The following is a 12490-nucleotide window of genomic DNA, read 5'->3' as shown; positions in this document are numbered from 1 at the left end:
CTAGATTAATTCAGTTCCTCACATGAATTTCCCGAAAAGGACATATAAATTTCCAGATATAAATGCTATTCGCCTTGGTCTTTCTTATTCTACATATGAAGATGTTTGGCTTTCAACTAAAAAATTACAAGACAGAAAAAACAAGAAAAAACATCCCATTTTGAAGGGAAAAACCAATATAATCAAATTCAGAGATACAGATGTCAATAGAAGCAAAGATTTTAAAATAACCAATATGAATATGATAATCTAATAGAAAATGGAGACAACATGCATAAACACCTAGAGAATTTCAGCAGAAACATGGAAATTATGAGAAAGACACAAATAGAAATTCTAGAGAAAAAAGAGCATAATATCAGCGATAAGGAATTATTATGAGAGGTTTATAAGCTGACATTACATAGCCAAAGAAATAATCGTGGAACATCAAATAGATGAATATAAATTATCCAACCTGCATGTAAATATTTTAAAAAGCATGTAAAAAGGGAGGAGAAATGAATATCCAAGAGCTCTGAAGTGATCTAAAAAAATCTAACATACACGTTATAAGTGTAGTTGTAATTCCAGGAAAAGAAAAAAGGAACAATGCAAATGAAATATTTAAAGACACAATGGTCAAGAATTTTCCAGAAATAAAGGCAGACATTCAATCCACAAATGCAAGCAGGATACATAACTCCATCTCTCTGTTTCTTTTTCTCTCATTTCCCATCTCTTTCTCTCTGTCTGCTACAAACCAAAGAGAAAAATCAAATTACACTCAGAGTAAAAAATATGAGAATTGTTACAGACTTCTCCCCAGAAACAATGAAAAAAAGAAAGAAAGAAAGAGTCATTTTTGATGTATAAATACAATAAAACTGTCAATCTAGAATTCTATGCTTACTGAACATTTTTAATAAGGAAGATGAAATCAAATATACTTTTAGAAAAACCGCTGAGAGATTTTCTATCAGGAGAGATGCACTACAAGCAATGATAAAGGAAGTTCTGAAAGCAGAAGGGGCATGATATCAAGCAGGAATTTGAATCTACACAAAGAAATGAAAAGCTCCAGAGAAGATAAAAACATCATTATATAAAACATTATTTCTTATATTTGACTTTACTAAAAGTAACTGAATTTTTAAAGTAACAGTAGTAACAATATATTGTGCTGTACAAATAAAACAAATAAGTAATAGCACAAACAATAACAGGTAAAAACTGGATCTACGTGGTGTCTTTCTTGCTATTAATACATATGAAGTAGAGTAACATTAATACATATGAAGTAGAATAACATTTGAATATACACTGTGATATGTTAATTGTGTGCATAGTAAAACTTAGAAAAATGACTGAAAACATAGGTATAAAAAATGACCTAATCGTGTAGTTAAAGCAGAATCATAAAGAAAATTCATTTAGTATCTGCAGAAATGGTAATATAAAATAAGTAACAAATGGAACAAGTAGAAAACAATTAGTAAGTTCGCAGAGGTATATTCAACTATATCAATAACTGGATTACATAATTTTTTTTTTTTTTTTTATATTTAGTTTTAGTGACAGTGTTTTTTATATTATCCATGTGCCATTTTTTGTGTTCCCCTTCCTGTGTCCATGAGTTCTCATTGTTCAATTCCCACCTATGAGTGAGAACATGCGGTGTTTGGTTTTTTGTCCTTGCGATAGTTTACTGAGAATGATGGTTTCCAGTTTCATCCATGTCCCTACAAAGGACATGAACTCATCATTTTTTATGGCTGCATAGTATTCCATGGTGTATATGTGCCACATTTTCTTAATCCAGTCTATCGTTGTTGGACATTTGGGTTGGTTCCAAGTCTTTGCTATTGTGAATAGTGCCACAATAAACATATGTGTGCATGTGTCTTTATAGCAGCATGATTTATAGTCCTTTGGGTATATACCCAGTAATGGGATGGCTGGGTCAAATGGTATTTCTAGTTCTAGATCCCTGAGGAATCGCCACACTGACTTCCACAATGGTTGAACTAGTTTACAGCCCCACCAACAATGTAAAAGTGTTCCTATTTCTCCACATCCTCTCCAGCACCTGTTGTTTCCTGACTTTTTAATGATGGCCATTCTAACTGGTGTGAGATGGTATCTCATTGTGGTTTTGAGTTGCATTTGTCTGATGGCCAGTGATGATGAGCATTTTTTTCATGTGTTTTTTGGCTGCATGAATGTCTTCTTTTGAGAAGTGTCTGTTCAAATATCCCAATTTAAATGAAAGAAGTTTCCAGATAGGACACAGAATAAGACATAACTAAAGGTTATATGGAAGAATGTTCTTTTAAATATAAAGATGTAGATAGTTTAAAATTTAAAAGATGGAAACATATTTACCATAAAACCTCAAGTTAAAAAATAACTGGTTTGGCCACATTAATATAAGATGAAGTAGATTTTTTGTAAAAAAAGAATAATACTAGGGAGAAACATGGATATTACATATGAACAAAAAACATCGGTTTACCCAGAAAACATAATGATCTTAAACATTAGGCACCTACCAACACGTGTGGTGCTGCAGCTGCTCCCTGGCCGGTCATTTCAGAAACTGTAGTGACACTGAAAGTGAAGGAGAGATTTTTAATTCCTTAGTGCAATACTTTGATGATAATTGGGGGGAAAAGTTAAAGCGATGCCATTAGTTGAAGAATCTTCTTTACTGGAAGATTCATCAGTGACTTTTCCTGTGGTAATAATAGGAAATGGACCCTCAGGAATATGCCTTTCTTATATGTTATCAGGCTACAGACCATATTTATCATCAGAAGCAATACACCCAAATGCAATCTTAAATAGTAAATTAGAAGAAGCAAGACATCTTTCCATTGTTGATCAGGACTTAGAATACTTGTCTGAGGGCCTTGAGGGCCGATCATCCAATCCAGTTGCAATACTTTTCGACACACTTCTTCATCCAGATGCTGACTTTGGGTATGATTATCCATCTGTTTTGCATTGGAAATTAGAGCAACATCATTATATCCCTCACTTAGTTCTTGGTAAAGGTCCACCTAGTGGGGCTTGGCATAGTATGGAAGGCTCCATGTTGACAATCAGCTTTGGAAGTTGGATGAAACTATCTGGACTTAAATTTAAGGACTGGGTATCAAGTAAACGAAGGAACCTAAAAGGGGATCGAGTCATGCCAGAGGAAATAGCTCACTACTATAAACATTATTTAAAAGTCATGGGTCTTCAGAAGAATTTCAGAGAGAATACTTACATAACTTCCGTATCAAGACTCTACAGAGATCAAGATGATGACAGTCAAGACAGAGATATTTCAACAAAGCACTTGCAGATAGAGAAGTCAAACCTTATCAAGAGAAACTGGGAAATTAAGGGTTATCAGCAAATAGCTGATGGTTCTCATGTTCTCTTCTGCCTCTTTGCTGAGAATGCAGCACTGGCAACTGGAACGTTGGATTCTCCTGCCCATCTGGAAATTGAAGGGGAAGATTTTCCTTTCGTGTTTCATTCAGTGCCTGAATTTGGAGCTGCTATAAACAGAGGAAATTTGTGTGGCAAAGTGGATCCAGTGTTAATTGTAGGTTCTGGGCTTACTGCCGCTGATGCAGTACTGTGTGCTTACAACAGTAATATCCCTGTGATTCATGTGTTTCGCAGACAAGTAACTGATCCAAGCTTAATTTTCAAACAGCTTCCCAAAAAGCTGTATCCTGAATATCATAAAGTCTATCATATGATGTGTACTCAGTCATATTCTGTAGACTCAAATCTTTCATCTGATTATACCAGCTTTCCTCAGCACCATGTGCTTTCCTTTAAGCTGGACATGAAATGTGTTCTCCAAAGCGTTTCTGGATTGAAGAAAATATTTAAGCTGTCTGCAGCAGTAGTATTGATAGGTTCTCATCCTAATCTGTCTTTTCTGAAGGATCAAGGGTGTTACCTAGGCCGTAAGTCAAGCCAGCCAATCACATGTAAGGGTAATCCTGTGGAAATAGATACATATACCTATGAGTGTATTAAAGAAGCCAACCTTTTTGCATTGGGTCCTTTGGTTGGAGACAGTTTTGTTCGATTTTTAAAGGGAGGGGCACTGGGTGTTACACGCTGTTTAGCTACAAGACAGAAGAAAAAGCAGCATTTGTTTGTTGAAAGAGGAGGAGGAGATGGGATAGCTTAAAGCAAGTTTACAAGTAATTAAAATGGACAGTTTGCGGTTAAAGATTTTTAATAGTGGTTTTGCAGTGTACTGGCTTGAATTTTCTGGACTTGAGTTAACTGAAGGAGAGCCTCAAACTATAGTAATTTCATTTTTAAAAGTTACTAGAATTTGGTATCCTGATTTATATTGTAATGTTTCAAAGGTGTCACTGTCAGACAAATGGAAACACTGCCAACTTGGTGTATCTTAAGCTTTCCTTTAACTAAAACGTTATTTTCTTCCGAAAAAGAAATACATGAATGAAAAACGGATAATTGAAGAAGAAATAGACAAATCCACAATGATAGTTGAAGATCTCAAGACTCTTCCCTCAGTTACTGATAAAAACAAGTAGGAAGCACGTAAGTAAGGATATACAAGACTTAACAACCTCGTCAATGGATCTAACCTATTTGGCATTTGTAGATCAAGCTACACAATAGCACCAGACTATGCATTCTCTTTAAGTACACAGGTAACATTCACAAAGATAAACCATGATATGAGCCATAAAGCAAAAAGGTACAAAAATAGAAAATATAAAAATCATGTTCAGTAATATTTTAGAATGCTTAAAAAGAAACCAATGAACACAAATAAAAATCTAACAAACAAAAAATCACTGACTCTACCAAATGCTGATGAAGACGTGGGGCACCATGGTTGATGGAACTGTGAAATGCTACATCTACTCAGGAAAAAAGTTTAACATTTCTTATAAAGTTAAATATATACTTGCTGTGAATTATATAACTCACTACTGGATGATGATGAGAAATAATAATGTAAATATGCACAAAAATCTGTACAAGAATGTTTATTTTATTTTTATTGTAATTTCCAAAGCTTAGGAAAAAACTGAAGTTTGTCAATTAGTGATTGGATTTTTAAAAATTCTGATAAATCCCTACAGTGGAATACTATTTAGCAGTGAATAGGAAGGAAGAAGTAGGTTCTGGCCAGAAGATAATAAGGTAAACATATCTGTACATAACATACAAGCATAGGAAGATTTTGAAATGTGGAAGGAAGAATGTGGCAGAATATAAAGGGGACTTTGGGACTTCAGGAACTACATGGCACTTATTTCCATGAGTTTTCTAATTAGCTTTCATATATCTTAAAAGAGTACTACAGCAATTATCCAATCTGGTACCAGCAACAGGCACAGGCAAAAAGAAAAGTCTTGACGAAAAACCTATTTTCCTTAACCAAAAGACCAGAAAAAGGATGGCCCAACATAGCAGAAAACAATTTGCAACACCCATCCTATTCCCACCAAACACCAGAGAAAAAGCTTCTCTTCCAGACACACAATTTCAGTGAAATTGCCAAGAAGGCAGCTAATCTTGCACCCAGACCTGGACCCCACCAATATAGTCTGGATATTTGTTCCACCCAAATATCATATTGGGATGTCATCCCAAGTGTTGGGGGCGGGGCCAAGTAGGAGCCTGTGAATCGTGGGGCCAGATTCCTCATGGTTTGATGCTATCCTCTTGACAGTGAGTGAGTTTGCATGAGACCCGATAGTTTAAAAGTATGGAGCACCTCCCACCTCCTCTCTTGCTCCTGCTTTCACCATGTGATGTGCCTGCTCCTGCTTCACCTTTTAGCATTATTAGTAAAAGCTTCCTGAGGCCTTCCCAGAAGCCAAACGGATGTCAGCACCATGCTTCCTGTGCAGCCTGCAGAATCATGAACCAATCAAATCTCTTTTTAAGATAAATTACCCACCCTCAGGTATTTCTTCATAGCGATGCAAGAATGGCCCAGTATACATCCCAAATCAAGATGTAACTTTTCTTTGTCTTGATAGTGTTCCTGAAACTCAGGGTCAGTAGATCTTGCATCTCCTGGCCAGTAGAGGTGGGTTCTACTACAATTCTCCCAACAACAGAGTTGTGTGTGTAATGGCAATAGTACTCAGAGGCTAGATGAGCTTCTAAACTCATATGGTAGCAATCAGACTTCATGAAGCTGTGCAAGGCAGTGTAATTATTCACCATTATACTTCACCACCACTCATTTTTGTTAGTGGGGACTAGTGGAGAGCTGAGCTTCTACTCCCACCAGACATCAATGAGACTGAACAAAACAGTTGTCTTGTTCGCTTTCTAATCATCCCTGGTGTTAGCGGAACCCACTGGGGAGCTGAACTGCTATACCTGCCTGATATCAGTGAGGCAGAATGGGGTGTTAAAAGATGGGGTTTATTAGCACTCTGCTTTCTTCCTTCCCCTCCTTTGGCGTCAGCTGTATTCACTAGGGTGTTTAGCTTCCAGAACCAAAAATTATTGGTAGGTAATATTCTGTGGTATAGATGTACCACAGTTTGTTTAAATATTCATTTACCTGAGACTGGAACTGATTTCAACAAAGCAGTGAGAGTCAGCCCTTTACTTATCTCCTTCTTGGGGACAGAAGGACACATCAGGGTGCTGAACTTACATTCCTATTTGGAGGCAAGGTGGTGGTATGTGTTAGTGACCCGCTTTCACTGAGATGATATCAGCAAGGCTGAGCAGAGAGCTGAGCCTTTCCTCCATGTGTCTTTAATAAGACAGTGGGAGTCAGCATTCAGATTTGGTCAGAGTGGTGTTGGTAGGGCCCATCCAATAATTGAACATGCACAAAATCAACAGGGGCCAACATAACATGAATCACATGTTGAGGCTGACTGACAACAACTTTAAATCAGCCATCACAAAAACACTTCAATGAGCAACTACTAATTTTAAAGAACCTCACAAAAAAGATGTTATAAAGAACAAATGAAAATTATAGAAGTGAAAAATACAGTAACCGAAATTAGAAAAAAAAAAAACTCACTGAATAGGCTCGTCTATCAAGTTGCTGTGTGCATCATAGTTATTTTTGTTTATTTGTTTGTTTGTTTTATTGGTAAGTAATATTCTGTGCTATAGATGTACCACAGTTTGTTTAAATATTAATTTATTGGAGAATAGTTGTTTCCAACTTTAGATTATTATTAATACAATACAACTGATATAGTCATTCCTGTATAGGTTTTTCTATGAAGTTACATTTTCTTTCTTTTTGGAATAAGTGCTCAAGAAGAAAATTGCTGGATCACATGGTGATGGCATGTTAAGTTTTGTAAGAAACTGTCATACACCTTTCCTGTTGGGAGTACGATTTGACAAGCCCACCAGCAATCTAAGAGTGCTACAATTTCTCTGCATTCTCAACAGCATTTGTTGTTATCATTGTGTCAATTTGTAATGTATTTATGGATTATTATAATGCACATGATCACATTGGTGTTTACATCTGTATTTCCCCGATGGTTGTTATTGCTGAACATCTTTTTATGTGCCAATTGTCTATTTTTGTATCCCCTTCATTGAAATGTGTATTCATGCCTGCTGCCCATTTTCTTTCCTTTTTTGATGTTTGCAGGGTCAGGTTTTAATTAACTTGACCACAAAGCACAGGTTTCCAGGTTCACATAAATACATTTTTATTTTATTTAATTTTTCTTTCTCTTAAACGTTTTGGATAGGATTGACAGGACAAAATCTTTCCTGTTTGAGCAACAGCTTTCTTAAAAGTACCTCGTTGTCTTTTTTTTAGTGGTTGATCACATATATATATGTATATATATATATGCACACACATATGTATAGTATTTTCTATATATAGTATATATTTTCATATATATATACCATATGTACTCTATACTACATATATTTCTATATATATACTATATACTACACATATTTCTATATATATACTATATACTACACATACATAGTATTTTCAATATTTACTCTGTGTGTGTGTGTATGCGTGTGTGTGTGTGTAGTATTTTCTTCCTCCTACCCACCAACCACTAGCCTTGTTGCCTCCTAAATCTCAGCGATTTTTCTACAGTTAAATCATGTTTTTAATTTTAGTATTAACACAGATCCACTTTGTTGGTTTCTCTAAATGGTATTTTTTTCTCTTGTGTGTTATTACAATCCATTTTGGCTTTTGTTTCTTTCTTTTGAAATAAATATGGGTGCTCTATATGTCCCCTACTTACAAAATGCTGGATCTGGGATTTGAATCTTTGGCATTAGGATGTTCCATCAGGGGCTTATATGTACGCATTTTCCCTCCTTGTACAAAGGTTTTGGTCTGCTTTATGACAGAAAGATTAAAATTTCTCCATTCTATCACTTTGTCCATCTTTGGTTTTATAATATATACAATCAAGCATTATATTGATAATTTATCACAACAACCATACTACCTCCAAACTTTATTTAAAACTACCTCCCACATACCCTGAACTTTGTTTCCGGTAAATAACTTTATCCTGGATTTCTTTGTTATATCTGTCTGACAGAGTATTACAACAGAGTTCCTTCCTCGTAGCATACTATACAACATGTGAATGTTAACAATATGATTAGCCTGTAGTTGTAGGTAAAGAACATTAAATTCTGAAGCTCCTTGTCATAGATTCACCTGATATTTTCAAATTTATAATCATAAAAGCCTAGAGGAAATTTTACAGCCACCCTGTACTGGTTTCTGGGGAATTTTTTCTGTGTTCAGCAGCACATCAATAGTCTCTGGCTTATCCACTCCTTGGACAATCAGAAAAAGAATAGCAATCATAATTGATAATGAAGAAATGCCTAGCCAATCACTTCAAACTGACATCACTAGAAAGGTTCTTGCCATCTCTCCTCACCCAGGCTCTGGCCCATTAGTAGTACTTGAGGAGACAGAATAGTACTCTGAAAATTAATCATTCCATCGGCCATATCCCTTTTACACAAGCTTCTGGAATCATATGTGCCAACATACTTCTGAGCTGCATAATTCATGGCTATACTATTTAAATAAGCATGAGGGAAATGAGAGTGGTAAGTCCTCTCAAACAACAGAACTTAATACTGAAGCTAGGTTCTACAAGGGCCCAGGCCAGTGTGCAGATGTCTGGAGGGAACATCTAATTGAGAATATGGGAGTAATGTATCTTTTTAGTAACATTGTTTACTTCATCTTTTATTGATGTTGATCTATTAATGTGATACTGTACTATGTTTATAGCAGACATTACCATCAGGAGAATCTGGGTGAACGGTATAAGGCATCTCTCTATTTCTCACAGTTGCCTGTAAATCTACAACTATCATGAAAAAATAAAATTCAAGCTACTTTGAAGTATCGTTTTAGTGCTGATACTCGACAAAAATAATAAAAAATAACATAAAAAAGAATATAATACTGATGTATGCAACAACATCATTGATGACACTCAAAATTATGCTGAATGGAAGAAGCTAGATAAAATTAAGTACATAATCTGATCCCATTAATATGCAACTCTAGAATTGTAAACTAACCGGTAGAGGCAGAAGGCAGATCAGTGATTGGGAATTGGGAAGAAGTGGGAGGAAAAAACACAAGGGGGGCAAAAAAAAAAAAAAAAAGAGAAAACACCTGATGTGGTGATGGATAATGTTCTTATTTGAATTGTGGCGATGGTTTCACAGGTGTATATGTGCCAACTCTAATTAATTGTATATTATAGTCAATTATATCTCAATAAAGCTGTTTAAAACAAAACCAAAAGATGCTGGACACTAGGACCAAAGTGTGAAGTATTTGAAGAAAAAAAGTCTTCTACCTTTGACCTAATTAGTGTATTTAAAACCAAATGAGGAATGCTTTTTAATGCCCCCTCCTCAGTAGAACAGTAGAACACATTTTCAGTAATAACCATAAATTAAAACAAGAAATAATAAGGATTAATAAAGATATATGGTGTGTTTCTAGTGAGCATTATATATATGTATATATGTGTTAGTAAAAGTAAAATATAAAATGGTATTTTAAGAAAACCAAAAGTTATGCAAAAGGGACAAATTAGTCAATTAATAAGTTATCCAAATATGTAACATTCAATTTCCTTGAATTGGTCTGTAGTTTTAAAATAACTATTAAACAATTAAAGAAGAATAAATTTTACTTTTAAAGATATAGTTCAAATTTACAAAGTATTTTTTGTTTAAATGAAGATTTGAACTTCTCAAACAAACATTTATACCTTGCCATTCATACTTTGTTTTATTAACTAAGGCATCATCCAAAGAAGTCATCACATGGAATGACAGCACATGAAAAACTCAGATTATTTATTCCTTTATTTTAAAATCAATCACTGTACTATTATTGTTTTAGAAATATTGTCTAAATGCTGGTGTATGTGTGTCATACAGGACCATGGATTATGGCCTAAAGTGCACTGCAAGAAATACCACATCCTTAGGAGCTTGCTTTAGAAAGAAACAGCAACAACTGTGTCAGGTGATATCTGAGGCCAATGGTATAACAGGAAATTATCTGCATTAATTTCCTTGTAGAATACAATAAGTATTCATTAAAATATAATGAGAAATTGTGCTGTTTTTAGACCATTCCCATAGACACATGATTAAAATGTATTGACCACAGCAATCTTTTAAAAAGTAGACCAACAAAACAAAATATTTTTGGGAAGGAAAGATAGTTGTTCTAAGAAGCTGGACTGGAAAAAAAAGAGTACATATCTTATGATTCCATTCTTATAAACCTCCAGAAAATAGAAACAGGTAGTGACAGAAAGCAAATTAGTGGGTTTTTTTTTAGAATGATGGTAAAGGTAGGGGCAGGGAAGAATTGCCAAAGGGCATGAGAAAACTTTAGGGGGTCATGGGTATGTTCACTCTTATAGTTGTGATGGTTTAACAAGTGCAGATGTGACAAAACTCATCAAACTGTATACTTTTTAAGCATGTGCAGTTTGTCATATGTCAATTACACTTCAGTAAAGCTGCTGAAAAATGATATTCTCTTTAGGGATAAAAACAACTTTGGAAAAATAAAAATAAAAGATGGAGAGAGAGAGAGAGAGCTATCTTGTTTTAAAATTCTCTGTAGACAATGCTCTCATTCACTGCCTGCACTAGAGGTAGACCACTCCCATTGCCCTGCTCCTCCCTAAGTTTTTTAAGAAGGTGGGCTAGTCAGTGTTGGATTTGTGGCATCTAGTAACCATTATTTCAGGTGCTGCTGGTAACTTTCAGAGATATTTGGCCCTTTGAAGGGCATTTAGTTGCTTATATCATAGTGTGGGGTGTACCTCATACTTACCATTATGAGGTAGATGGCCTGCAGGTTATTTCTATGTCTGTTTTTGGGGATAGTACTGCCACCCACACACTTCACACCATACAGATTCTGACAATCAATACACTGAAGTCAGGTCCCTCTTTCCCCACCAAAACACACACAGATAGAAACACCAACCCCTTTAACTCTTTGTGTATTAAAGTGTTCAGGAAATTTATCTTCAGTGCTTAGTCCTGAGCCAGTCCTTATCCCCCAGTTTCCAGCTGTGGACCTGTTGGCCTGGCCTCAAACCCCACAGAAGCCACCTCCCTGCCTTCTCACACACACCTCGCTCTTCCCGTCACTCCTTCCTTCCCCACCATCAGAGAAGTCACAGGGACATATCCTTTTGATTCAGGTTGATTTTATTTTCATGGTTTTAACCTGTTGGTGTAGAATTCACTGACTTTTCAGTGGCAGACCTCTAGAGACATCACAGAGCTGAGGTCTCTCTTTGGTCTTTGTCAGCCTCTTCTTTCTTCATTTTTGGTCTTCTAGCTTTCTTAGGTTTTCTTGCAGGGGTGTTAGTTTCACAGGCTTTTTTGCTCGAGCTCCCTCGAAGGGGTCTTTTCGCCTTCATGGTGGTCTTTAGGCCCTGTAGGGAGATCACAGTCAGGCCAGAGGGCATTAGTTTTGGGAAAGAAGGTGGGAAATGCATAGGAATAGGCTTCATGAGAAGGGTGTGAGTTGAGGAGGGGGTTTGAGTGAGGCAAGGAAAGGATAGGAGTCTTGGGGTGGTGGAATCAGTGGGGCAAAGAGAAGGGGCTTGGTCAGGATCATCATCTCACCTTAACGCCACTTCTGGATCTTCGTTGACAGGGAGTCTTCCCCTTCTTCCTCCCTTTGGTACTTGAGGTTGATGGGCTGTGTTTGTCCACATCTTCATTAGGCTTCTGGGGTTCACTGGTCACCTTTGCCATACTGAAGTGTCCCAGTGGTCTACTCAGAGCTCCTGATCTGAGTATCCTATGTATATCTCTCCCAGCACAATGAGGGGCCACACCCTTCAACTTTGATTGGTCAGCAAGGCACTCTCCCAGCCAATGAGAGCTAAGGGACACTAAGACATCACAAAGCACTACTCTTGTCACCTCTGTGTGTGGGGGGGGGGGAGGG

General features: G+C 36.3%; 2 protein-coding genes across 2 annotated transcripts; one reads left to right on the top strand and one right to left on the bottom strand.

Moving 5' to 3' along the window:
* Window positions 1-2647: 2647 nt before the first annotated feature.
* On the top strand, window positions 2648-4180 carry LOC116811440 (oxidative stress-induced growth inhibitor 2-like). The gene has a single exon (XM_032756478.2). The coding sequence runs from the start codon at window positions 2663-2665 to the stop codon at window positions 4178-4180; it is 1518 nt and encodes a 505-aa protein (XP_032612369.1). The 5' UTR covers window positions 2648-2662.
* Window positions 4181-11721: 7541 nt separating this feature from the next.
* LOC116811439 (uncharacterized protein CXorf51A-like) lies at window positions 11722-12332 on the bottom strand. Its single transcript, XM_032756477.2, has 2 exons — window positions 12163-12332; window positions 11722-11969 (listed from the first exon to the last, which is right to left on the bottom strand). The coding sequence occupies exons 1-2, from the start codon at window positions 12292-12294 to the stop codon at window positions 11808-11810; spliced, it is 294 nt and encodes a 97-aa protein (XP_032612368.1). The 5' UTR covers window positions 12295-12332; the 3' UTR covers window positions 11722-11807.
* Window positions 12333-12490: the final 158 nt, after the last annotated feature.

This window comes from Hylobates moloch, unplaced genomic scaffold (assembly GCF_009828535.3).
Source record: "Hylobates moloch isolate HMO894 unplaced genomic scaffold, HMol_V3 SCAFFOLD_7, whole genome shotgun sequence".
In the NCBI taxonomy this organism is placed as follows: Eukaryota; Metazoa; Chordata; class Mammalia; order Primates; family Hylobatidae; genus Hylobates; species Hylobates moloch.
The sequence above is the reverse complement of the archived record's forward strand: the minus strand, read 5'-3'. Positions and strand labels throughout refer to the sequence as shown.

Excerpts from the sequence above, each read along its gene's own strand:
- LOC116811440 (XM_032756478.2), top strand. The coding sequence starts at position 2,663 with ATGCCATTAGTTGAAGAATCTTCTTTACTGGAAGATTCATCAGTGACT.
- LOC116811439 (XM_032756477.2), bottom strand. The coding sequence starts at position 12,294 with ATGGCAAAGGTGACCAGTGAACCCCAGAAGCCTAATGAAGATGTGGAC. Across the intron at positions 11,970-12,162 it reads GATCCAGAAGTGGCGTTAAG|GGCCTAAAGACCACCATGAA; the intron begins GTGAGATGATGA and ends ATCTCCCTACAG.